The sequence below is a fragment of the Lytechinus pictus genome, chromosome 15 (genome assembly GCF_037042905.1).
Source record: "Lytechinus pictus isolate F3 Inbred chromosome 15, Lp3.0, whole genome shotgun sequence".
Classification (NCBI taxonomy): Eukaryota; Metazoa; Echinodermata; class Echinoidea; order Temnopleuroida; family Toxopneustidae; genus Lytechinus; species Lytechinus pictus.
In genome coordinates this window covers 18,871,842-18,896,880 of record NC_087259.1, presented here as the reverse complement: position 1 = coordinate 18,896,880, position 25,039 = coordinate 18,871,842, and the positions used below count along the sequence as shown (strand labels likewise).

Below are 25,039 nucleotides of genomic sequence, written 5' to 3'. Positions count from 1 at the left end.
GATGCCCTGATCACCCCCCGGGTCTTTTATAAGTGACATGGAATAAACCTTGTCTTTTTCTTTCTTTCTCTTCCTTTCTTTCCTTTTTTCTTTTTTCCTCTTTTCATTCTTCTTGATTTTTTTTTCTTTTCCTCTTTTCTTCTCTTTTGTTTTCTCTCTTCTTTTTCTCTTTATATCTTCCTTTCTTTCCTTTCCTTTCTTCCTTTTTCTTTCTTTCATTCATTCATTTTTTCCTTCCTTTTTTTCATTTTTATCTCTTTCTCTCTCTCTCTCTCTCTTTCTTTCTTTCATTCTTTCCCTTCATCCTCCTTTCTTATTTTTTCTAATTTTATTTTCATTTTTATTTCATTTGCTCTCTCATTCTTCTTCCTTTCCTCCAATGTCCTGTTTTTTTTAATGTTATTTATCATCCTACGTGTATCTTTATCATTTCTACAATATAATGGAACTGATTGATTAAAGGACAAGTCCACCCCAACAAAACTTGATTTGAATAAAAAGAGAAAAATTCAACAAGCATAACACTGAAAATTTCATCAAAATCGGATGTAAAATAAGAAAGTTATGACATTTAAAAGTTTCGCTTCATTTCACAAAACAGTTTGATATGCACATCTCGGTCGGTATGCAAATGAGGGAACTGATGACATCACTCACTCACTATTTCTTTTGTATTTTATTATATGAAATGTGAAATATTTTTATTTTCTTGTCATTGTCATGGTGAAATGAAGTTTCATTCCTCCCTGAACACGTTTAACATGTTATGCCTCAGGCAAAGAGGTCCTAATCATCAAATTCGTAAAAATTGAAATATTGTGTAATTCAAACAATAAAAAACAAAAGAAATATTGAGTGAGTGACATCATCGACTCTCTCATTTGGATGTAACTGGCTCGTTCATATAACTATTTTGTTAAAAATAAGCGAAACTTGGAAATGTCATAACTTTCTTATTTTACATCCGATTTTGATGAAATATTCAGCATTGTGCTTGTCTGATCTTTCTCTATTGATTCAAATCAATATTTTTCTGAGGTAGACTTGACCTTTAATGAACCAAACCGTTTTCTAAAGTACAAAATAAGAAATTATATGAAATTTTAGCGTGCAACATTAACCTTATGTACTACTCACATAAGATATGACTTGTTCTCCTTTCTTATACCCTCTTTATTTCTTCCCCTTCCTTTCCTTCTTGTTATCTTCTCTTTCTCTTTGTCTCTTTTCTTCTTTTCCGTTCCTTCTTCTTACATCTTAATAAATTAAGTTTTGTTTGCCCTGCCATTAGCATTTAGTTTCACATTTTCTTTATAATTCTATTCTTTCGACTTCAATGTTTCCTTCTTCATTAAGCCTATTGTGAATGTTTTGATGTTTTGTTTTATGGCTAATTTCAAATAAAGATAAATTATATATATTTCATTTACAGATGAGATTCAGACATCCCCATTGCACATGAAATACAGGGGCCGCGGAAGCGGGGGGGGGGGGGTGACCCCACTTTCAAAGCCGTGTACATATTCGTAAAAATGACCATATGATTGTGATTTTTTGCGTCATCAGCCCCCACCCCCCTACTTTGAAAACCATTTCCACGGCCCCTGAAATATACACTGTTCATCATCACACCGGACACCTCGGGCCCACCCTGGATCCGCCTATGAAATGCATTTTTTTTTAGAAGAAGTAGCATACACTGTACACTACAGCAGTGGCGTACCTAGGATTTTCCACAGGAGGGGAAAATTTGCCCGCCAAAAAATTTGACAAGCAAAAAAAAAAAAGAAAGAAAAGGTCCTCAATCGAAAATAAAGGTTTTCGTACCAGAAAAAATATTGACATGCAAAAAAAAAGAAAAAGGCCTTCAAGTTTGTCAGGGGGGGGGGGGCAATAAAGGTCTTTCAAGCTCGTCAGGGGGGGGGGCAGGGATATGTCTTTTGTATGGGTTGTGGCTCGTCAGGGGGGAGCAGATTGCCCCCCCCCCCCGTAGGTACGCTAGTGCACTACAGCCAATATAACTGGTAAGCACATATTTAACAGACAACAACAAAAAATTACCTATATACTTTCCACAATTCAAATCCAACAAATTAATATTTTGAAACAAAATAATTATCCTTCAAAGCAATGGGGCATAGTACATGTAAGCAGTTTGCACTAATGAGTAAAGCATCAAGGCATATACTGTAGCTCCCGGGCATACCAATATGCAACTTTCACATCTTTGGCATCGACATTGCATGTGTTGACAAAGCTAATTGTTTTCATATTCAGTTCATTCAGCAGGATTGGCTGATTTAAATCACGTTGATTTTAATCGCGATTTAAATCGCGATTTAAATCACTGTGATCATTTTTTTCAAATCATTGATTTAAAGGTCATATCCACCCCAGAAAAAAAGAGTTTAATTGAATAAACATAGAGAAAAATCAAACAAGAATAACGCTGGAAACTACATCAAAATCGGATGTAAAATAGTTTATGATAACATTTTAAAGTTTCGCTTATTTTTCACAAAACAGATGGGTGTTTTATAAAGCTGTTCGTAAGTTAAGAGCGACTTTAAGAACGATTTGAGATCCTTTCTTGTGGTAAATTGTATATACATTGGCGATGGTTTATCGCGTAAGAAGTGTTCACCAGTCGTTCTTTAAGTCGCTCTTAACTTGTGAACAGCTTTATGAAACGGCCCCCAGTTATAATGACAATTCAGTGATATGAAAATTAGAGAGTCGATGATGTCACTCACTCACTATTGCTTTTGCATTTTTACTGTTTGAATTATACAACATTTCAATTTTTACGAATTTAACAAATAGGACCCTCTTGTTTGAACTACAAAATGTTAAAACAATGTAATCCCACATGGTCAGGGAGGAATGATTTTTTTTCATAAAAATATTTCATATTTCACATAATAAAATACAAACAAAAAATGAGTGATGTCATCGCCCTAATTTGCATACCGACAAGGATTTGCATATAACCACGGTTTTGTGAAATTAAGCAAAAATTTTAAACGTCATTACTTTCTTCTTTTAGATCGGATTTTGATGAAATTTTCAGCGTTATGCTTGTCTGATTTTCTCTTACTATTCAAAGCAGCTTTTTGTTGGGGTGCATGACTTTTCCTTTAAATCACTTCCATTAAAACATGTACAAATTATTTGGGATTTTTTATTGTTTGTGGCAGTTTTACTTTTTAAATTAAAAAGAGAAAGATTTTACCAACTTTATATCATGAGAACAGGAATAAATCCTTCATATCTACTCAGAACAATTGAAATCAAATCAATGATATCAAGTCAATCTTGCAAAACCAAAGATGAACATGTAGCCTACATTATATGCGACCCCTACTCAACTTGTATGTATGAGTAGACTTTGTTAATAGTAAAACAAATTTCTTGTTTCTTTGTGTCAAAATTCAAAAGTGTTTTAGAGGGCAGTTTTCAAGAAAGTAAAGGAACTCTGAACTTATTAGGCTGAATCTCAACATGATATATTTTTGCCAGGATGGGTTATAACCATGGATCCTATACTAGAAAAAGCCTGTTCAGACATTCTGAGTAGGATTGTGCTTCATTCAGCCAGTTCACTGAAAAAGGTTCAGTAATTAAGTACATGTACATTTATTTTAAAATATGTATGAATGTTCTTAGCAAAGGGCACTAACATGACTAAATCATAACAACTATACATTTTAGTGCCCTTTGCCAAAATGATTTATGTTTGTACATTTTTAAGTGAATATTTTGAATTGAGTAAAATAAAAGTAAAAATCGGCAACGTCCCTGCTTACCCAATACACCGATATTTTAACATTTTTATTCCTTTACATGTTCCTGTATTCAAATAAATAGGCCGGCACAGTAGTATAAGGGAACCCGTTTTCTTATTTTAGCAAAACTGCTGCTAAAATACTAGTTTTCCAGTTTATTGTAAACGAAATCATTTAAATCAACTTGCAAGTTTGTCAAAACTTTGCAAGCCAATGCTTTGAAACAGTCAAATAGTTCCAACTATGGCTCAAAGAAGAACTTAAAGGAATTGTCCAGGCTGGAGAAATTATGATACATGTATCAATAAATAAAGTAAAATTCACAGAGTAAAATACTGAAATTTGATCAAAATCGGATAACAAATAACAAAGTTATTGAATTTTAAAGATTTCTTTTCGATTATTCCGGTAAAACATTTCTAGGCATGTCTTCATGAATATCCGTTAGTTGGGCTTATGATGGCATATCTCCACTTGTTCTTTTGATTATGATTATGTGAAATTAGGTTTATTAAAAAGGAATTTACCAAGAACTAAAAACAATTGAATTGGCAACTAATTAAGTACATTAGTTATTTATTGCCGCAACTTATTTCATCATAATGGAGACACATTATTTACACATGTATAAAAAAAATGAAACAATTATGATGTCATGTTATAAGAAAAAGGAAAGAGGGGATGTGACATCATCAACCCACCAAATGAACATTCATGACGATGTAAATATAACTGTTTTCACAAAATACTGATAAACTTTAAAATACAATAACTTTGTTATTTGTCATCCAATTTTGGTGAAATTTTCATCATTTTACTCTATTTATTTAGATCTGAATATATTCAGCCCGGTCCATTCCTTTAAGGTTGATACAAACAAAAATAAATGCAGTCGGTCAAAGCTTTGAAAGCCAATGCTTTGAAACAGTCGTTCCAACTGTGCTGTGGCTCAAAGAACAACTTGGGGTTGAAACAAACAAAAGATAAATGCAGTTTTCTTTAACATGTATGATCTTCAATCCTTGACCTGAAAATAAAATTTAAAAAATATATCTCTTTGGAGAACTTGAATCTCTGAGTCATGGAATTCTTCCAAATAAACTGATCCTCATTAAATACCAAGAGCTTTCAAAATGAGCACCAACTTTGCATGTTTGCAGCATTAGCTGTACCAAGACAGTTCCTTTGAACCAATAAGTAGAAGCTCTCTACATGTACTTTAGACACAGCAGAAAATGTCAGCTTCTTTATGGCTTTAATATTTTCTATAAATTATATTTTGACTGGATTTGATTATGAAATAGTTAATAATTTTGGTGGTGAAATGCATAATTTTAAAATTGATGTCAGTGTGAAGGGTTATATTTTGGGTGTTTGCACTTTGTTAAAAAAAATTTGTTAGAAAAAATCAGATTGAAATTTAAAAAAATCTGATTTAAATCAAATAGATCCGATTTAGGTTTATATAAAAAAATTGCCAACATTTTCATTCAGCATACTTTTGAGTTTGAAAGTACCTGATTATCACATACATTATGGCTGGCATAAAAACACTTTTAATACAAAGGTGAACGAATGTTGCTGGGCATGACAACTTACACAAGGCTAATTAAGGCTAATTAATATCAAACTGAGCTAACATAACAGTAAAACAGGTTGAATACAGTAGCATGGAGAAGTGACTACAAATACAAGGTCCAATCAAGAAACTATGGTTAGAAGTTAATTCCAAACAGGAACAAAATAAAACATAGCTATCCTGTTTGATTAAAAGTATGATAGTTTACAAACTTACAATCGTGAAATTTAAGATTTTCATTTTGTAAACTATCATATTTAATATTTAAGTTCTGAATTTTATGAGAATGGTGTTTTTGAGTTTGATATTTTGGGTTTTAAGTACCATATGATAAATGTTTTAAGGAATACTGGTTTAATTTACAAACTTAAGCTTAGTTTGCTTCATAAAACTCTGATAACTTTATACCATTCCATGATTTTCTCTTATTTAAAATATTGCAATACCAATGTAACCTCATATAAATTGGACTCAATATTCAAAAGAAATGTTTAAGAATAATTACCTATTCTAATAGCACCATCCGCACCTTTCTTTAATAAGCGAGAACTCACAATATTTATCTATAAGTTCAAGAAGAGGTAGTTGTTACCCATGTAGTTTTCAGATCTTTTTCAATGCAATAATCAAGTTCATAACCATAATACCTGTTCTTCCAATAAATTTCATTTATGGTCTATTAGGTCTATAGTCACGAAGCTGAGTTATGTAGGTCCCAAACAATGGAATGAGATTCCCCAAATAATAACTAATTCACAATTTATATATTCTTTTAGAAAACAGTATTCAAATTTTCTAGTAAATTATTATTAATTCTCACACATGATATCAATGCATACTTGTAACGTATCTACCCCCCTCAACTCGTGTTTTTTTCTCCTTTTTATATACATGATATAATGATATGATATTCTGTTTTGTTTTGTTTTTACTATGTTTTGGCGAGCCTCACATGTTTCTTATTACCTTCATGGGAAGCCACGCAATTTATTTTTATTATATAATCACATTATTTGATGTTTCCTTGTATTTTTATCCTATTTGCGAAATAAAGATTGAATTGAATTGAATATATATATAGAGCTATGATAAAACCATCCACTATTTTGGGCCATGGAGCAAGGTTTTGGCCATACATGCAGCTGCTCAGTGGAATGTCATATGTAAACACTGTCTGATGGCCTGAGCGAGGGTATTACATAATAACCCTGCTCATGGCTCTGTGGTTGAAGTAGGGGATTATCTATACTCCTCAGTGGTAATAAAATTTGGTTTACAGACAGATGAAGTTATCCAATGAAAGCTCTCTGAAATTTTGGGTGGGTGGGACTTATTTTGACCGTGGGAACAAGATTTCCAAAGAAGAAGCAGACTCTGAAATAGCCTCTTGTCGAGGCCCTGGTGGCTGCTTCCCGAGCGAAGCGAGGGATTCCCTAATTCGCGAAGCGAATTAGGCCTGGCGTGAGCCAGGGCCTCTTGACATCTGAACTGAATTATATATTCATGAGGAACGTCTTCCTAATGAATATACATGAGTCATGATATTACTGGTCACCGAGTAAACCAATGAAATGTCAGAGCTGTTTCGTTTTGGGTTCGGAATACTATATAGTATAGTAGTCCATTATTCTGCAGGGGATTCATTTAATTGCGGGACACTAAAGGGGATATAACCTGCAAAATGCTACAAGTAGTGGTACTACTACTACTACTACTACTACTACTACTACTACTACTACTACTGCTACTACTACTACTACTACTGGCCGTAACAGACCCATCACCGCCCCGAAACTTCCCGGGAGATACTGCTCAGCCGCTGGTCAGACTCGAGTCAACTCCCAGCAACTCCACCCCAGCTTCCCTCACTGCACTGCACAGCGGAGATCGATAATCGACGCCCCGGTTCGACCGGTGGAATCGCATGAAAGATAACATTTTTTCCATATCCTGTGGGTAGATTTACAAAATCATCTCGTCCTTTCAGTGCAGAGTTAATTTTATCGACTTGCAAATCCTTAAATCGGTCAATATTCAGCATTTTAGAGGCATATTCAATGCTCTTTGATATTTCGTCGTCATTCTTCGCCAAGAATCCACGGGTCGCCATTCAAGATGAGCTCATGAATATTCAATATGACGTCATAGCAGCCCGCGCTCTCATTGGATGATTTTCACCGACCAGTTTTTGGTCGGTGAATTGGTAAAAACAATAAAAAACAAAAGAAAGTCGGTGAAATTCGGGTCAGATGTCCAGAGGCCCTGTCTCGCGGCGCTCTGCTTCGCTCTCTCCCTTGCTTTGCCATGTTCGCTCGGAAAGCAGCCGACAGGGCCTCGACAAGAGGCTAACTCTGAAATGGCTCGCTTCGCTCGCCCTTTCAGGCTGGTTTGCTTCGCAAACCAGCTGCAGATCCCACTTCACGAGCAATTCAGAGTCTGCATAGCAGACTAGTGCGAGGGGGGGGGGGGGGGGCGCTTATGAGGCGCCGAATGTACCAATATTGTCGAACTATTATTATTTACAAATAATGAAGTATTACTTGGAATTATATATAAATAATTAGAAATGATATTTTATATAATAGTAGTTATTTACAAATAAAATGTAAATTATATATCAATAATAGTTATTATTTAATAAATAATGATTATATAACAAATAATTGTTCTATATAATATTGGTACATTCGGCGCCTCATAGGCGCTTGATAGAACAAAGTGCGTATGCAGATAAACCACTGACCAGTTTCCTCCATACTCTTCAGCACACAACACAAAGCCCATATTTTAAAGGGGAAGTTCACCCCGACAAAAAGTTTCTGAAAATAGCTGAAGAAATAATGAATGGTGAAGGTTTGAGGAAAAATCTATCAGATTTAAAAAGTTTTAAGAATTTTAATTTTTCAATTTTGTGAGGTCACATCACATGTGAGCAGCTATCGTACATATCGTATAATAAAAAATCAATAAAATGTCATTTTCTCAGAAAATTGGAAAATGGTTTTATTGTACCTTTCAGTATATCAATAGAAACATTTCACACCGGCTGTTACGTGGGCTGATTCCTCCACAGCTCCCACGTACCATCCTAGGATCCTGATCTCCATTCAGAAACTCATGAACTCCTAGAAAACAAACCACGCCGTGTCAAATGGTTTAAAACACAGTTTATTTACAAATGTACACATGACGTCCGACTAACATAACAGGTGTGTGTTTCATAAAGCTGTTCGTAAGTTAAGAGCGACTTTAAGAACGACTGATCCTTTCTTGTGGGGCTTGTGGTAAATGGCGATGGTTAAGCGCGTAAGAAAGGTTCACCAGTCGTTGTTAAGTCGCTCTTAACTTACGAACAGCTTTATGAAACGGCCCCCTGGTCCGTTGTTCACCCGTGGCCAGTGGCGTACTTAGGATTTTCCACAGGGGGGGGGGGGGGGGGCAAATTCGTCCGCCAAAAAAATTGACAAGCAAAAAAAAAGGTCTTCAACCACAAAGGATTTCGTACCAGAAAAAAAATTGACAAGCAAAAAAAAAAAAAAAAGGTCTTCAAGACTCGTCAGGGGGGGCAGGGATATGTCAAATGCGTGGGTTGTTACCACTGAACTAGAAATACGTATTTCTAGTTCAGTGGTTGTGACTCGTCAGGGGGGGGGGGCAGTCTGCCCCCTCTGCCCCCCCCCCCGTAGGTACGCTAGTGCCCGTGGCCATCACTAACTTCACTAGTCTGTCCTCAAGACTTATACGTGTATTATTATCTCGTCACATCCGCTTCTAAAATGAAAAAAAAATCATCCCAAACCTCTAAAAAAAGTTGAAATTTATTGCATTTCAGATAACATATAGGGCAGCACATCATGCATGACTTCACAAATAAAACACTAAAAATTATAATAACGGTCGTATAGTGCATTTCCTCAAATCCTCACCAATATTTTTAATTATTTTTTTCTTTCTAGTTTACAATCAACTTTTCATCAGGGTGAACTTCCACTTAAACACTCTATGCATATCCTGTGTACAATTATCCATTGAAGTCACCTTCATGATGCATAATTGTATGTATGTGTGTATGTATGAAACAAGTGAGTTTTGTAATGAATATACCCTCAAAGGACTTTATTAGGAGACTTCAAAATAAATTTATTGCTATTAACATTTCATGTGAATAACACGTTACGGAATTCTGCAGTTTCAAATGCATGATCATATCCGGGCAGCAGTGTAGTGACAGAACTTGCAACATGATAACCAAGTAAAAGAGGAAATTAAAAGAGAAAGAGTAATTGATCAAGTCTACATACTGCCCTCATTGTTGACTAACATATAGTCACAAAAGCATATTGGCCCAAATTCATAAAGGTGGTTTTGAAACCCCATGGTTGAGTCCATGGTTTATGCAGATTTCCTGTATAAATTACGCTTAATTTACCGCGTATCGGGCGTGTGTATAAAAAATGTCCAATGCTGATGCGCACTTTTCTCACAGTGCGCCAAATTGACGCCTGTTACCATGGTTAGATACACTGTTTTTCATGAGTCCACCGTTACGTTTCAAGCTTATCGATATCATGAAAAAATATTTGTGCGTAGCTGTAATATATGAAGTTATCAAGAAACGACATTCACCCACTTTCCATGAGCAGACAAGTATATCCCTACCCCGCTCTGCCCCACCCAGAAATACAGTCAATCCTGCTTTAAAAACCATCTGTATAGAAGGACCACCTGTCTATAAACACAAGTTTGGTTCCTGTGGAATGGTATTCCACATTGAAACATGTATTACACGAACCTGCCTATAAAGACTACCTGCTCAGAAAAACTTATCAACATTGTTGGGCAGTGTATAAAATATATATATTTTTATGGCAACCCTCCGTCTTTGTCATTGGCCAGCGTTACTGCTGTTTTCGCATTTTGTTGGAGCCCATACACGAAACTGTAAAGATTACACTGAAGGGGGGGGGGTTACATGCAGTTATTATAGTACAAGTGCTTGACCATTCCCACAAGGAATCAATTATGAGGTAACAATGAACTTGTGAAAAGGCTTGCCATTTCAAACATTTTCCTTGACAGTTCATACAACATTGTATGCTAATTATGAATAGATAGTATCATATTAACAATATACATAGACATGCACAGACAAAAAAATAATTCTAAAATTCAGCAAGAAATTGTAAATCATGGCAAATAATGTAATGTAAATTATTTCAGTAATATAATCTGTTTATATTGATGATTGAAGTAAAAAAATATACAAATATCCAAAGTAATAACAATAATTGTTAAAAGTAAGAGTGATAAATGTGTAAATTTTAATAATAATAATAATCCGTTTTTTATATAGCGCTTAATACATCGGAACGACGTGTCTAAGCGCTTTACAGATATATTATTACCCCGGTCATCGGATTCAATCAGTCATTCCCGCACACAATGTGTGCACATCCTCCACTCCCTGGGGAGTATTCCAGTCAGTCGCCGGTGAGGCGCACACAGTACTGGACAAGCTACAATGACTTTCACATCCTACCGGGTACCCATTTAGCACCTGGGTCGAGAGTGGCAAAGTGTGGATTAACGCCTTGCCAAAGGACGCCAGACCGCGGTGGGATTCGAACACACGACCCTCTGTTTACAAGGCGAGAGTCAGAACCACTACACCACGGCTCCTCCACTGACTTTACTGACACTTAAGAAACGATTTCTAAGCATAAATCATGGCAAATAATGTAATGTAAATTATTTCAGTAATATAATCTGTTTATATTGATGATTGAAGTAAAAAAATATACAAATATCCAAAGTAATAACAATAATTGTTAAAAGTAAGAGTGATAAATCTGTAAATTTTACTGACACTTAAGAAACGATTTCTAAGCATAAATCATGGCAAATAATGTAATGTAAATTATTTCAGTAATATAATCTGTTTATATTGATGATTGAAGTAAAAAAATATACAAATATCCAAAGTAATAGCAATAATTGTTAAAAGTTAGAGTGATAAATCTGTAAATTTTACTGACACTTAAAGGGATGGTCCGGGCTGAAAATATTTATATCTTAATATATAGAGTAGAATTCACTGAGCAAAATGTCAAAAATTTCATCAAAATCGGATCACAAATAATAAAGTTATTGAAGTTTAAAGTGATCATTTCACTTTGTTCTGATTTAAAAAATTCTCCTTTTGGTTCCTGAAAATGGGCTAAACATTAGGCTTATAGTGTAAAAATACCATCCCAAAAGTTTCAAAGTATTATATTTACAGGATCAATTTTAAAACCTTGGAGATGTAAACCAAAGTTTGAAATAATTGGGAGTTGGTTTCAATGACTATGTGTATACAGGGAATCTGTGCACCACAACACATTGATTCTAGATGAACACAGCATGACCTACATACAGTGTGTACAAGGTATACACTGAATGTACAGTGCAGCTAATAGTGTGTGTATAGGAGATACACACAACAGAAGGCAGTCAAAATAGCCAACGGACTTTTTGAATTGGAGAAAACTGGTCATAAGCGGAACCCGTCTACTAGACGGTTCTCAAAATCAGGTTAATAAATTGCTACTTGTATCTAAATTAGAGTTTTTCATCCTATATTGTGGTCCGTTTCAGGGTTTTTTAGGACAAATACAGGCACTCATACGCACGTTTCAACTCAGTTTGAGAATTTTTTTAATCAGCTGCTCACAAAGTTAAACGATCCCTTTAAAGTTTAGCAATACTTTTTGAAAACAATCGTCATGAATATTCATTAGGTGGGCTGATGATGTCACATCCCCACTTTCCGTTTTCTTATGTTATTACATAAAATCATAATTTTTTCACTATTTCATACTTGTGTGAATAATATGTCTCCCTTATAATGAAATAAGTTGCAGCAATAATATCTAATGCACTAAATAAGTTGTCAATCCAATTTATCTAGTTCTTGGAGGAAAAAATTTGAATAAACCTAATTTCATATAACAAAATACAAAAGAACAAGTGGGGATGTGACATCATCAGCCTACCTAATGAATATTCATGACGACTGTTTTCACAAAATATTGCTAAACTTTAAAATTCAATAACTTTGTTATTTGTTATCGGATTTTGATGGAATTTTCGGCATTTTGCTCAGTGAATTATACTTTATTTATTAAGCTATAAATACTTTCAGCCTGGACCATCCCTTTAAGAAACGATTTCTAAGCATAAACGAGTGTTACATTCGTCATAATTCAGTGGAATATAACTACATAAAAAAGTATTTGATAAAAATATATTTGTAATAGGCAACGACACATTAAAGTCTTGAATGGAAGATAATTCTAAGATAATGCTTGGGTGACACGAGCAGTTAAAGAGTCGTTGATCAATCACATACCTTAACTTCAACTGTGGATGAAGTAAGGCACTTAAACACAACGTTTAATCTTAATTCCAACTGGCCTTAAAGGGAAATTTAAGTTCTGAATTGGTGTCGTTTAAAAGAACAATGGGGACTGTTTCAAGAGTTAGATTAGATGTAAATTTGAAGGTTGAGAGTGAGATATGGAGTGTCAAAATGATAAGCCTGCTCACTTTCCCCAAAAGGTAGCTGAAAGGCAGTGACTGCACGGAAATAAATATATGGGTCTACATGGATATTGCCGATGAAGGTTTACATATATATTCTTCATGCCACATTTCCAATATGAGAGCAATTGAAAAGCCACCCATGCACTACACCTTACTAACTATACTTGAAATGATGTTAAAAGATCATAAGAAACAAGTACATGCATTTTCTTTCTTCACAAGAACTAAAGTTATCTCTTAACCCAACCACCACAAGTACACCAAAAGTAAGAGTCAAAACATGACCACCATGGCTACACAATAACAATTCCTGGATCCCATCTTACAAAGAGTTAAGACTGATCCGATCAACCTCAACTATGGCAAGCCAGCAACGCTTACATTTAAAATGCATGTTTATTCTATATGTTTTCAAGATGATGAAGTAAGTATACTCATACATTCATTGTTGTCTTGATAATTCAGTGTGTTCCTCTTTGTTTACAAAGGACATTGTGCAAATTGTTTGTAGGAAAGGTTATGGCAATGATGGATTTCCATACTAGTTGATGTTGATTGGATCCATCACAACCGTTTGTTAGACAGGGCCCTTGTGGGTGTTTCACAAAGCTGTTCGTAAGATACGAATGATTTTACGCACGACTGGTGATCCTCTCTTGTGCTCTGTGATATCCCTATGCAATTGATTTAGGACCTAAGAACATGTTCCAGTCATGCGTAACTTTACGAACAGCTTTATGAAACACCAACCAGGTGGCACAAATCTCTCTATCAGCTGGGTATGGTTCTAGGATGTTTGCCCTATCACCTCTTTGACGGCTTGGCATAATCTCTTTGCGCCATCCGCTAGTCTCTCCTTAGGGTAGTAGCTGAAAGACAATCTGATGCATTTCTCAAACTTGGGGTTCGAAGAAAAGCTGAAAAAAAGAAGAGAAAATATGGGTTCGTTAAGAGAGAGACAGTGTGACATTCAATCAGGGAGAAATCGTGGATATGATTTGAGCACGACTGAAGCAGTTCAATGGGAGGAGGTTTCGAAAACGTGGAATAACATAATAGAAAGTATATAATAACAATAATATAAAATGAATAGAACTGAATTGAAATTTAATAGAATATGGAAGGCTATCTGTTTTTGTCGAATTTTCATCTAATGATAAGTACACCTAAAGTAATTTTTAAACAGTGGTAAAAAATATCAGATTGAAACAATCATTGATTTATTGATATCTTCAGAATCAAACAGTTACAATTTAAGCATTAAATCATGACTTTTCATGTAAACTTACAAAATAAATCCTATAAAATATAGTTTGATTTCATGTCACCCACAGTCCACACCACAGCAGCTTAATGACTTATAACTAGAATGGTGACAAACTCATTTGGGAGGATTTACAGGCACGGATCAAAGGGGGGGGGGGGGTGGAAGGTGCGAGAGCACCCCGTAAAATTTGAAAATATAACGGTGCACTCCATGGAATGCCTTCATTGTGCACCAGGTAAAATAAGCGATGACCTCTTTCTTTGGCTTGTCAAATGTTTCAGACAAGTTTGCACCCCGTAATAGTCTAACTCTGGATCTGTACCTGATTTGACAGAACAAAAACAGGCTTTAAAGTATTGGTTCAATTGTGGAAATTACAAAAAAATGACATATAGATATATATTATAAGTGATACATAATTTTGTATAAGAAATTTTATAAGTATATGATGGGGGGACCTAAAGCTACGCACTTTGTTTACAAACGATAAAAACTATGCCAATTTTAATATTCTAACAAATCATCTTTCACAAATTTGTGTTAAATATTGTAAAGATTCATAACCAAAAAGAAAATATCACAAAACTCACTAATACGAAAATCCCGCCGTGTTTTCCAAACACCTCTTGATTTCGCCGCCCGATATAGAGGGGTCCTAAAGCTATGCACTCAATTTATCATGCAAAGAAAAAGTATTTCCTGTCTCTAAACTTCTAAATAATGTTCATATTCTTATAGGAAAATATGAAATCAAAGTGAATATAACTCCAAAATTCCAAACAGTCGCTGGTTTTCTCTGTATTTAGCGATTTATTGCAGCCTCTGTACAAAAACTGAATAGGAATCGTTCGTCACACTGCAGTCACTAGCTCCACACACAGAGTGCGCATTTTGCAATTGAAATTGCATGCGCATTGGAGTGGTGCGTAGCTTTAGGACCCGCGTAGCTTTTAGGACCCCCTACCATATATTAAAAATGTAACTGCTTTACCATTCATGTACTGCCTTCTTTTGTTTTATAATTAATGTGGAAATTCAGGTAACTCTGCCAAGTCAACTATCCATAAATCAAAATACTTTCTGAATTTGAAGCAAGTTTTTAGATTAGATTATTCAAAACATGTGTTATATACCTCTTCTTAGTCAAATTTCTCCTAAATCAAACAGATACATGTATCTGTGGTCCCCCCCAAAAAAAAAGCAGAGTTACCTGGAAATCAGGTAGTCTTTTCAAATTTTAGTACTTACTTGCGACCTGGGGCAAAGTTGATTTTATATTTTTCTTTGCAGAGAGTTGATAGTTTGGTGATATCCACACTCTTTGGGAGCTCAACCCAGAAGAAATACCCACCCTGATGTGGGGGGGGGGGGGAATAAAACAAAATTACACAGAGGAAAATGCATCAAAAGAATTTCTATATGCAATGCTAGCTAGCTAATATAATAACACAAGTCTTGTATCATTTATCTTTTATAGATAATAAAAACAAAAACAAAGTTAAAGCCTGGGTATAGAGACTACTCAACAAAATGAGCAACAATTAGAGGGAGGCAGGCAGAAAGTAACTCTTCGCTTACAATGGACATGATCTCTCGCCTTGTGCCACATTTATTTATGGCGCAACCTTAAAAAAGGGTATTGTACAGCCTATGTTATTTCAACCCATAATTGAATTGCTTTTACTACAAGGGAAATGGGGGGGGGGGGGAGTCCGTAGCCACCCCCTCCCAATTCCATGTTCATATGGGGGAGGGGTGCAATCACAAGCCCCACCCATCCAATCCTACATCCCCTGGGATGAATCAGTTAACATGGGGAGACGGGATATAGTCCCTACCCCCACGCCTCCCATTCCATGTCCCCTGAGATTACTATTTTTGATCACATGTTGGGGGGGGGGAGGGGTGTAGTCCTAAGCCCGACCCCTCCATTTTCACATCTCCCAAGATAAATTCTTTTATACACATACCTCTGGTGTGTTGAATTTAACTCCTGGTGGCATTTCCTCTCTGAAAATCTTTGCCATGGCATCTACGTTTGCCTGTGAAAAGAAACAAACATTTGTTTACATTACAGGCTCAAGCAGGGCAGATGAGGTGAACATATACAATAAAAAAAGAGGACAGAAAGGCGAACAAGTAAAAATGCTATATGATTACGTGGTATAATTTTTTCATTCCAAATATGAATAGCACGTTTGGTCATAAGAGAAAGCTACCAACTGAGTTCAGTACAGTCCTATGTAAAAATCTGCTACACAAAAGATTTCTGTTTAATGGCCTTTAACGCATGTGCAGCAAATTGATGTGAGACCAGGAAAATAAAAAAATTCTTTCAAGTAGAAGTAAATCAATAAATATAGGAGAACAAAAGGAATAAAAACTAATGAATTCGACAACTAAATCAAAACAATGGAGATGATGAATACCACTGATGGTTTAACTTTAGTTTCATGGAAAAAAATAAATAGTACAATCCATAATTTCCCTGTTCATTGCCCTAACAAATATGCCATTATCCTGACATTAAATGTTTTGACACATCAAACAAATGTCTTACAATGTTCGTGTTAAATTTCTATGTGCTCAGGAGCCAGAAAAAAGAAAGGAGTTTAATCAACATTATTTTTCCTGATTTTAGTGCCATCAGAATTTGATAAACTTTTACGCTCATCTAATTTTACCTTCACAAAATAAACTTATTTGGAAAACTGGCCTTTAATGGTCAGTTCGATGCATAATCAAATGCCTAAAACAACACAATAACTTAGAGTTCAATCCCAAGGAGAAAGCATTACCTTAAAATGATTGCACACATAGTCTAGATGTTTATCGACGAGTCCCATCTTTAGCATTGTACCCACAATTCCTCCTGTTAAATGATTGAACGATCCACCGCTGTCCAAGTATTGACTGTAATTTAACAGAAAAAGCAAATCAAAATATGTTTAGTTGATATTGGTACAAGAAACCTTCCATCATCCACATCATCATCACCGTTATAACATTGATCATCATTTTATCATTAATTGACCCACAGCACTTCACTTTTAATCAATAAAAGCTCTTCAAATTCATAAAGATTTATGTTTGACTACAAGTCACATAAATCCTCAGTTTCAGTAAAATCATGCCAACAGGACACAATATACCGAATGATCATCAATGAGATTATTAAATATCATGTCTAAATCGGCACTCCAGCTTGACTTTAGTCATATTTCACTCTTTTCACTATTATTTCACTCTGGTCTTAAAACTTGCTTCTATTTAATATTATTTGACATACAGTACTTGTATAAAGGGCTGACCGATGCAAACTTCACTGCAACTTTATACATCTTTACGCAGTTTTCAAAATTCGAAAAATGTTTGATGATGCAAAAGAAAATGGGAAAAGTGGTAATGTTGCATCATGGGTCCACATCATGGTACTCTCTTTCTGAATCTCACCATAAGAGGGAGCAATGAATGCATCAGTGTGGTTTTACTCCATGGGCATACTTACTTCTTCATGATGAGGTCAATGATGCGATCTGAAGTCTCGATCCATCCCAGCCTCAGTCCGGGTGCAAGGAACTTGGACACACTGCCGTTGGATACCACGTTGCCCTTGAAGTCGCAATCGGCGGGGTTGTCGTAGGCGAAGAGTCGAGGCGGAGATTTGAATTTCCTGGGACTGCCTTCATCAGCCGGTTGCCAAGACAACATATTGTAGACATCATCGCAAACCACAAGTAAGTCATACTTCCGAGCTATTTTAACTATTTTCTTCAGTTTTTCTGTGAGGAAAAGCAAAAGATTTGCAAATTAGTTCTATTAATCCCACTGTGTTTTGATGCAGTACATACTGCCATATTATTATTTTAAAAAGTAGAGGAAAACTAATTTCTTTGATGAAATTGAAGTAGAATATAAGCAAAGGATTGTAATCCTGAAACATATACGTACTTGAATGTTAGGATTTCTGTATATCTTTATTTCATATCTATTCTAAATCTGTACTAAAATGAATGAAATCATAAAATGCTTTGTTTCATCATAAATATCATCGTCATCACCATCATCACCAATAACATAATCAATAAGGCACCTTATCAAAAGTCAGAGCCACATTTTTTTGTGTGCAGAAACCGCAAGTGGCTTTTCACTAATACCAATGCTCCCCTTTCATCATAGATAAGTTGATGAGCGATGGGAAAGGTAGAAAAGCTGTTATGGTAAATTGCATTACAACTTTATTTGAAAATTCTGCAAAAAGACGTGGCACAGACTTTTAACAAGTTGACCAAGGCCATTCATATTTCAACTGACAATTGAACTTCCTATGGAAGACAGCATCCTCATTATAATTTTTTCATTGCAATCCTTCATTGTCCTCCTCCTACTCCTCTACATTCTAATGGTCCTAGTTCTCCATCCATGTTTCATTTTTTCCTTTTCTCCACCTACTCCTATTCTCAATCCTACATTATACTTCTGCTCCTCCTTTTCCTACCACCTCCTTTTATGCTCTTTCGTAACACCTTCCTTTTCCAGTCTTTCCCGTCATCTTTGTTCTCCTCATCCTCCCACTCTACCAACATATCCTCCTTCTTCTGTCATTATCATTTAGCTTCTTTTCCTTATTCCTCCTGCACTTTTTTCACCTTCTCACCCTACTCGCCCCCTTCTTCTCCATTCTCATCCTCCTTACTGTCCTCTTCCTCTCTTCTTTGCCTCCACCTTCTAACAACCACCGCACCACTTCCTCCACCACTACCATCTCCATCATTACAACCACCACTTCCACCACCACTACCATCTCCATCATTACCACCACCACCATCTCCATCACCACCACCACCATCACCACCACCACCACCACCACCACCACTACCACCACCATCTCCATCATTACCACCACCACCACCAGTACCACCACCACCTCCACCACCTCCACCACCTCCACCATCACCTCCACCATCACCTCAAACACCACCATCACTACCCCCCACCACCACCACCATCAACTCTCCCCCTTACCCTCTCCATCGGTCATATTAATTATTACCTATAGATGTACATGACCCAGTTGGATTGTGGAAGCATGGTATGAGGTAGAGTAAGCTACGAAACTGTCTTTTATCTTCTGCTGGTCGATCTCCAAGATGTTCTGAAAGCTTCTCCTCTAGATCATACGTATCTATGCCATCATCTTCCTTAGCAACTGCAGAGTGAGAAAAAGAAGGATATCAGTCGAATACGTTGGACTTAACATAACTTCAACTAACAAATGTGTGTTTGACACTTTACAAGTGGAATTAATTTTGTCAGGATGATTTTTCTTCTAAAATCTTGTACTAATAACACCTTAGTCTTTAGATATCATTGAATATTGCTCAGAGGTTTGAGATATTAATCAACTTCTCTAGTGTAAGGGTCAAGGAAAGAACTAATACAGACCATTGCTAGGATTGACAGTATCATGGCTGAAGTGCTTGAGCAACATCATTATTATTGAAAAGTTTGCATAAAAAATTACATGACTATCAAATTTTGCGCTGTCATGCAAGCCTTCGTTCTGATCACGAGCTCCATTGCTAAGATCTCAAAGGGGCAAGGGGGGGGGGGGGAGTATAATGCAACATAGGGACTAACAAGAATATAAATACCCTGGGACTATTAGGGTTAAAACATACTTCAAATATGAAGTTAAAATGAACCCTTTGTGTAACACCTCTGATCCATAATGATAACAGTTACCAACCTGCTACAACATTAAGCTGCTGGTCATGCCGGAATGCCGTAAGGGCAAGGAAGTATGTGGGGTCTTCTACAAAGACTAGATCCCCTTTCTTGAAGAAGTGGGTCGAGAGAAAGTTCAGTCCTTGGCTAGCTCCAGCACTGCACAGGATGTTATCACTGGAAAGGAAAGAAGAAGGGTACACGTTAATAACAGGAAACGATCAGTATTACGTTAAAATAAAAGTCCAAATAGGATGTAAACAGGTGTTGGCTATTTTGAGATTTTGGAATCACCAATATGAGCAGATAATGCTATACAAGTGTGTCGCACGTTGCATTCACAGCGCACAGAAATGTATGTATGGGACTACATATAAATATTCAGTATAAACATTTCATCCGGGTTTGTCATACATGTAATTATGCTGAATGTGAGTGCATATGAACTATGAAGATTAATCTTATGCAACCTGCAGATAATTACCATAGTTATTCTTCATAACACAAATAACGCTTGAAAAGTCCACGATTTTGTTCAATTTTTCCCACAGTGCTAGACACCCTTCGGGCTTTGACTCATTTCAACTCAAAAGAAAAATGTATAAGCTAGATTTTAATTCTTCATGCGGACGAATTAGGTGGTCTGTCATAGATAAACAATTATTTAAACAAATGAGTAGATAGATTGAAAGATATATAGACAGACAGATATACCTACACATTTAAACAGATACATAAGAAAGATAAATAAATAGATAGATGGAGGGAGAGATAAATGATAGGTGGATAGATTAATAGAAGATAGATAGACAGATATATTATATATTGATATATAGATATTGTAAAGAAATGGATGAAGAGAACAATGGTAGGCGTAGCTTAAATCAAGGTTCCCCAGAGCTATCTACCCTTTGGAAAAAATGTCCCTGCCGGGAATCGAACCCGGGCCCCCAGCTTTGAACGCCGGTGCCTTAACCACTAGACCACAGAGACGGGTTAGTGGCTAGGGCGACCCCGATCCGATTGACCGTCAGATAGACAGATTTTCGACACTATACCAATTATAATTTCCTTTGTCGGGTGAATATATTGATATATAGATAGATAGATAGACAGACAGATAGACAAATAGATAGATAGATAAAGATAGAATGATAATGATGACAAATATGATAACATTGATTATATTATATTTGATATACGTATAGATTCAGAGACAGATAGATACTTAGGTACACACACAGATAGACAGACAGATAGATAAATAGTTAGGTGGATAGATCTATAGACAGACAGATAGAAAATAGATCGATATATTCGATCAACAAACATGTTGTCATGTTTGTTGTGAAGTAACTATAGCGTCATGGGTTACGATGATGACGATGAACCACGTGATCTGTCCCTTATCATTTTAAGCATATCAATTGATAACCAAATGTCAGTCCTTTTATATGTGTCCTTTTTTATGTGTGTAATTGTTCAAAAGAGTAAACTCTCAACAGCAAAAAAAAAAAATCAAATTTTACACTGATGTCAATTCTTTCTTTCCATTTCTGGCTCATTTGCCTCATCTTCTTTCTGCTTTCATGCTAAAACATATTATGGAAGAGAATGAATGTATATTGTAAATGATTCCATAGCCAAACTAGCCATGTATATATATATTTTATTTCCTTTTTTTTATGACCAAGGGTCAATTATTTTGTTTTCATTGATGTGACATATGGAGAGTCGATGATCGACGACTATTGCGTCTTATTAGATTTGTCTTACCCAGTCTTTTATAAGACAAATATTAGTCCCCACCTCCGGCATCTGGCCAGCCTTACCTTGTTTGTATTTTATTTTCTGTTCAATATTCTACTCTACTATTTAATTCAAGACAAGATGTTTAATGCTTACTTTTTTTTTATTTGAATCGTGCAGACTCGTTGCTTATGTTATATTGTGTATATCTTCCTATGAACTTGGATGACAATGTTGATAAAGGTATAAACCATGCAAATACATGTGATTACTACTTACCTGATGAATTTTCAAATAAATTCAGAAATTGTAACAATTTTAGTATTTTAAACTTGAACATCCGTAGTCTAAGAACTTTGAATCATTTGATACATTTCTATCCACTCTCAATCATTCTTTCTCAGTAATTGGGATTACAGAAACATGGCTTCATAATTTATCTCCTTCGATATTCAATATATTGACGGTTATGAATTTCTTACAAATAATAGAACACATGGGAAAGGAGGTGGTGTTGCAATGTATATATATACATAATTCTTTGTCTTTCAAGACTAGAGCTTACTTTCATACATCTGTAGAGAGGGTAAAACTATTCATATGTTAGGGGACTTTAATATTGATTTATTGTCAAACGAGCAAATACCTTTTCAACTTGTTAATACTCTTTATTCAAATTCACTTGAACCTCTCGTAGATAAAGCAACTAGAATAACAACACAAACAGCTACCCTCATTGATAACATTTTTACGAATATTGATTGTGATATGATTTCTTCAGGCACTTTATATTCAGATATCTCTGACTATTTACCCGTTTTTACTATCTTTTGTGAAATTAGCCAGCGTAATAGATCACGGTACAAAAGAAGGGACACCAAATTAATACGTAAATATACTCCTGATAACATTTCCAACCTTAATTCAGATCTTGATTAGAGAATTGGCAGAATGTAATTTCAGAACAAAGTGCGGAACAGGCTTTTAATACCTTTATGTTAAGATTTAATTACTACTTTGACAAACATATTCCCAAAACGAAAACTAAACTTTACAGACGAAATCGGCCAAATAAACCCTGGATAACAATGGGAATGATGAATTCTATAAAAACAAGAAATGAATATTATAAGGCTTGTATAAAATATCCTACTATGAATAATATCAATAGATATAAAACTTATCGTAATAAATTAACATCTCTTTAATATTAGATTGTCGAAAAAAACATATTACGGAAGAAAAATAGAAAACAATAATGGTAATATATCCACAACTTGGAAAGTAATTAATGATATTCTTTGTAGATCAAAAGTTTTTATTCCTACAAGTAGGTTTTCTCATGAAAATAAAGTATATGAACAACCTAGCGATATTGCAAATGCTTTTAATTCATTTTTGTAAATATAGAGCCTGAGCAAGCTTAAAAAATACAGAATACTACTGTTGATTTTAAACAATTCTTAACAACACCATGTGATTCTTCCTTATTTTTCACCCCTACAACAATCATTGAAATTATTCAGATAGTAAATTCATTTAAATCCAGTGATTTGATAAGTCATGATGAAGTCAGTAATAATCTTTGGAAGAAAATCATTTTGAATATCGCATCACCACTTACACATATTGTAAATTAGTCATTAAGCACAGGAGTTTTTCCAAGCAAAATGAAACTTGCAAAGGTTATTCCTATATATAAAAAAGATGATCCTTCTTTAATGAGTAATTACAGACCCATATCTATTCTTACAAGCTTTTCCAAGATCGTTGAAAGAGTTGTTTATAATAGATTGTATAGTTTTTTAATGTCAAATAATTTACTAGCCTCTTCTCAATATGGTTTCAGAAAAAACAGTTCATCAGATATAGCACTTATTGAACTTTGTGATAAAATCTCGGCTTCTCTTTCTAGGAAAGAACATGTACTTGGTGTATTTATGGATATAAGTAAGGCTTTTGACACAATCATTCTATATTACTGGAAAAATTGAAATATTATGGTATACGTTGGAACCCCCCTCTCGTGGTTCTCTAATTATCTTTCAGACCGAGAACAATACATATCTTATAATAATTTCAACTCAAATATTTTACCTATCAAATGTGGAATTCCCCAAGGTTCAATCCTTGGTCCTTTGTTGTTTCTTATATATATAAATGATATTTGTAATTCATCTTCATTACTTCAATTCATTTTATTTGCAGATGACACAAATTTATTTTTTTCTCACCATGACCTTCTTTATCTTATTGAAACTATTAATACAGAACTACCCAAAGTCTCCACGTGGTTCAGAAGTAACAAGTTATCTTAAATGTAAAACAGACAAATTATATATACTTTAAAAATCAACGCTCCAATATTAATATTCGGTCCTTTGATATTTTTATTGATAATATGAAAATCAATCAGAAAGAAACAAAGTTTTTAGGTATAACTGTCGATGATAAATTCAACTGGAATACACATATAGCTAATATTGTTACTTCTGTATCACGTGGAGTCGGTGTATCATATAAGGTCAGATCATTTATTCCTTGCCAAACATTATTTACTATATACTGCCTTATATTTCATATTGTAATGTTGTATGGGCTTGTCAAAAAACAAAAATCAACTCTTTATTTCTTCTTCAGAAAAAAGCTGTTCGTATTTGTACAAACTCAGACTATCGAGCTCATTCGAACCCATTGTTCCATAAGCTGAGAACCCTAACCATACATGACATTCATTACCTTCAAATTGCTCTTTTCATGTACAGATTCCAAATCCGCGAACTTCCAGACAACCTTTTAATAATGTTCTGTTTAAATACATCTATTCATAATTTCCCAATCCGAACCTCTACAAATATTCATTTAGAAAACCCAAGAACAGCTCTTGCCCATAGATCTATTCGACATACTGGCCCTGATATTTGGAATTCTCTTTCTATTTATATTCGTTCGTGCCCAACGAAAAATTCCTTTAAGAGGCAAGTTTAAATTTCCTTCTTTCAAAATATGAAACACAAGGCTGATAATAAGGTCATATATGTTGTATTACCATAGCATGGTTACATAATATACCACCACACATATGTAATAATTTTTTTGCTATTGTTTGTGATTATTATACAAACAAAATACCTCACCAACGAGTCTTCGTTATCAAAACATGATGTCTTGTAATTTGTATATTGTTAGTACTCTCTTCATGTTTCTCTCTTTCTATTCAGTTCTCCCTTTCCCACTCTGTTTTTCACCCCTTACTCTATCTCTCTTGCTCTCCTTTTAACTCTTATTTGATGTTCGCATCATTGAATATATTCTTTTAGCCAATGTATAATTATGTATCTTTGTATT

General features: G+C 35.0%; 1 protein-coding gene across 1 annotated transcript; it reads right to left on the bottom strand.

Moving 5' to 3' along the window:
* Window positions 1-12,398: 12,398 nt before the first annotated feature.
* LOC129277379 (uncharacterized) lies at window positions 12,399-24,748 on the bottom strand. The gene is made up of 8 exons (XM_064110017.1): window positions 24,741-24,748; window positions 19,965-20,119; window positions 19,269-19,424; window positions 17,724-17,997; window positions 17,014-17,128; window positions 16,186-16,257; window positions 15,464-15,567; window positions 12,399-13,865 (listed from the first exon to the last, which is right to left on the bottom strand). Exons 1-8 carry the CDS (start codon window positions 24,746-24,748, stop codon window positions 13,736-13,738), a joined length of 1,014 nt encoding a protein of 337 aa, XP_063966087.1. The 3' UTR covers window positions 12,399-13,735.
* Between the last annotated feature and the right edge of the window lie 291 nt (window positions 24,749-25,039).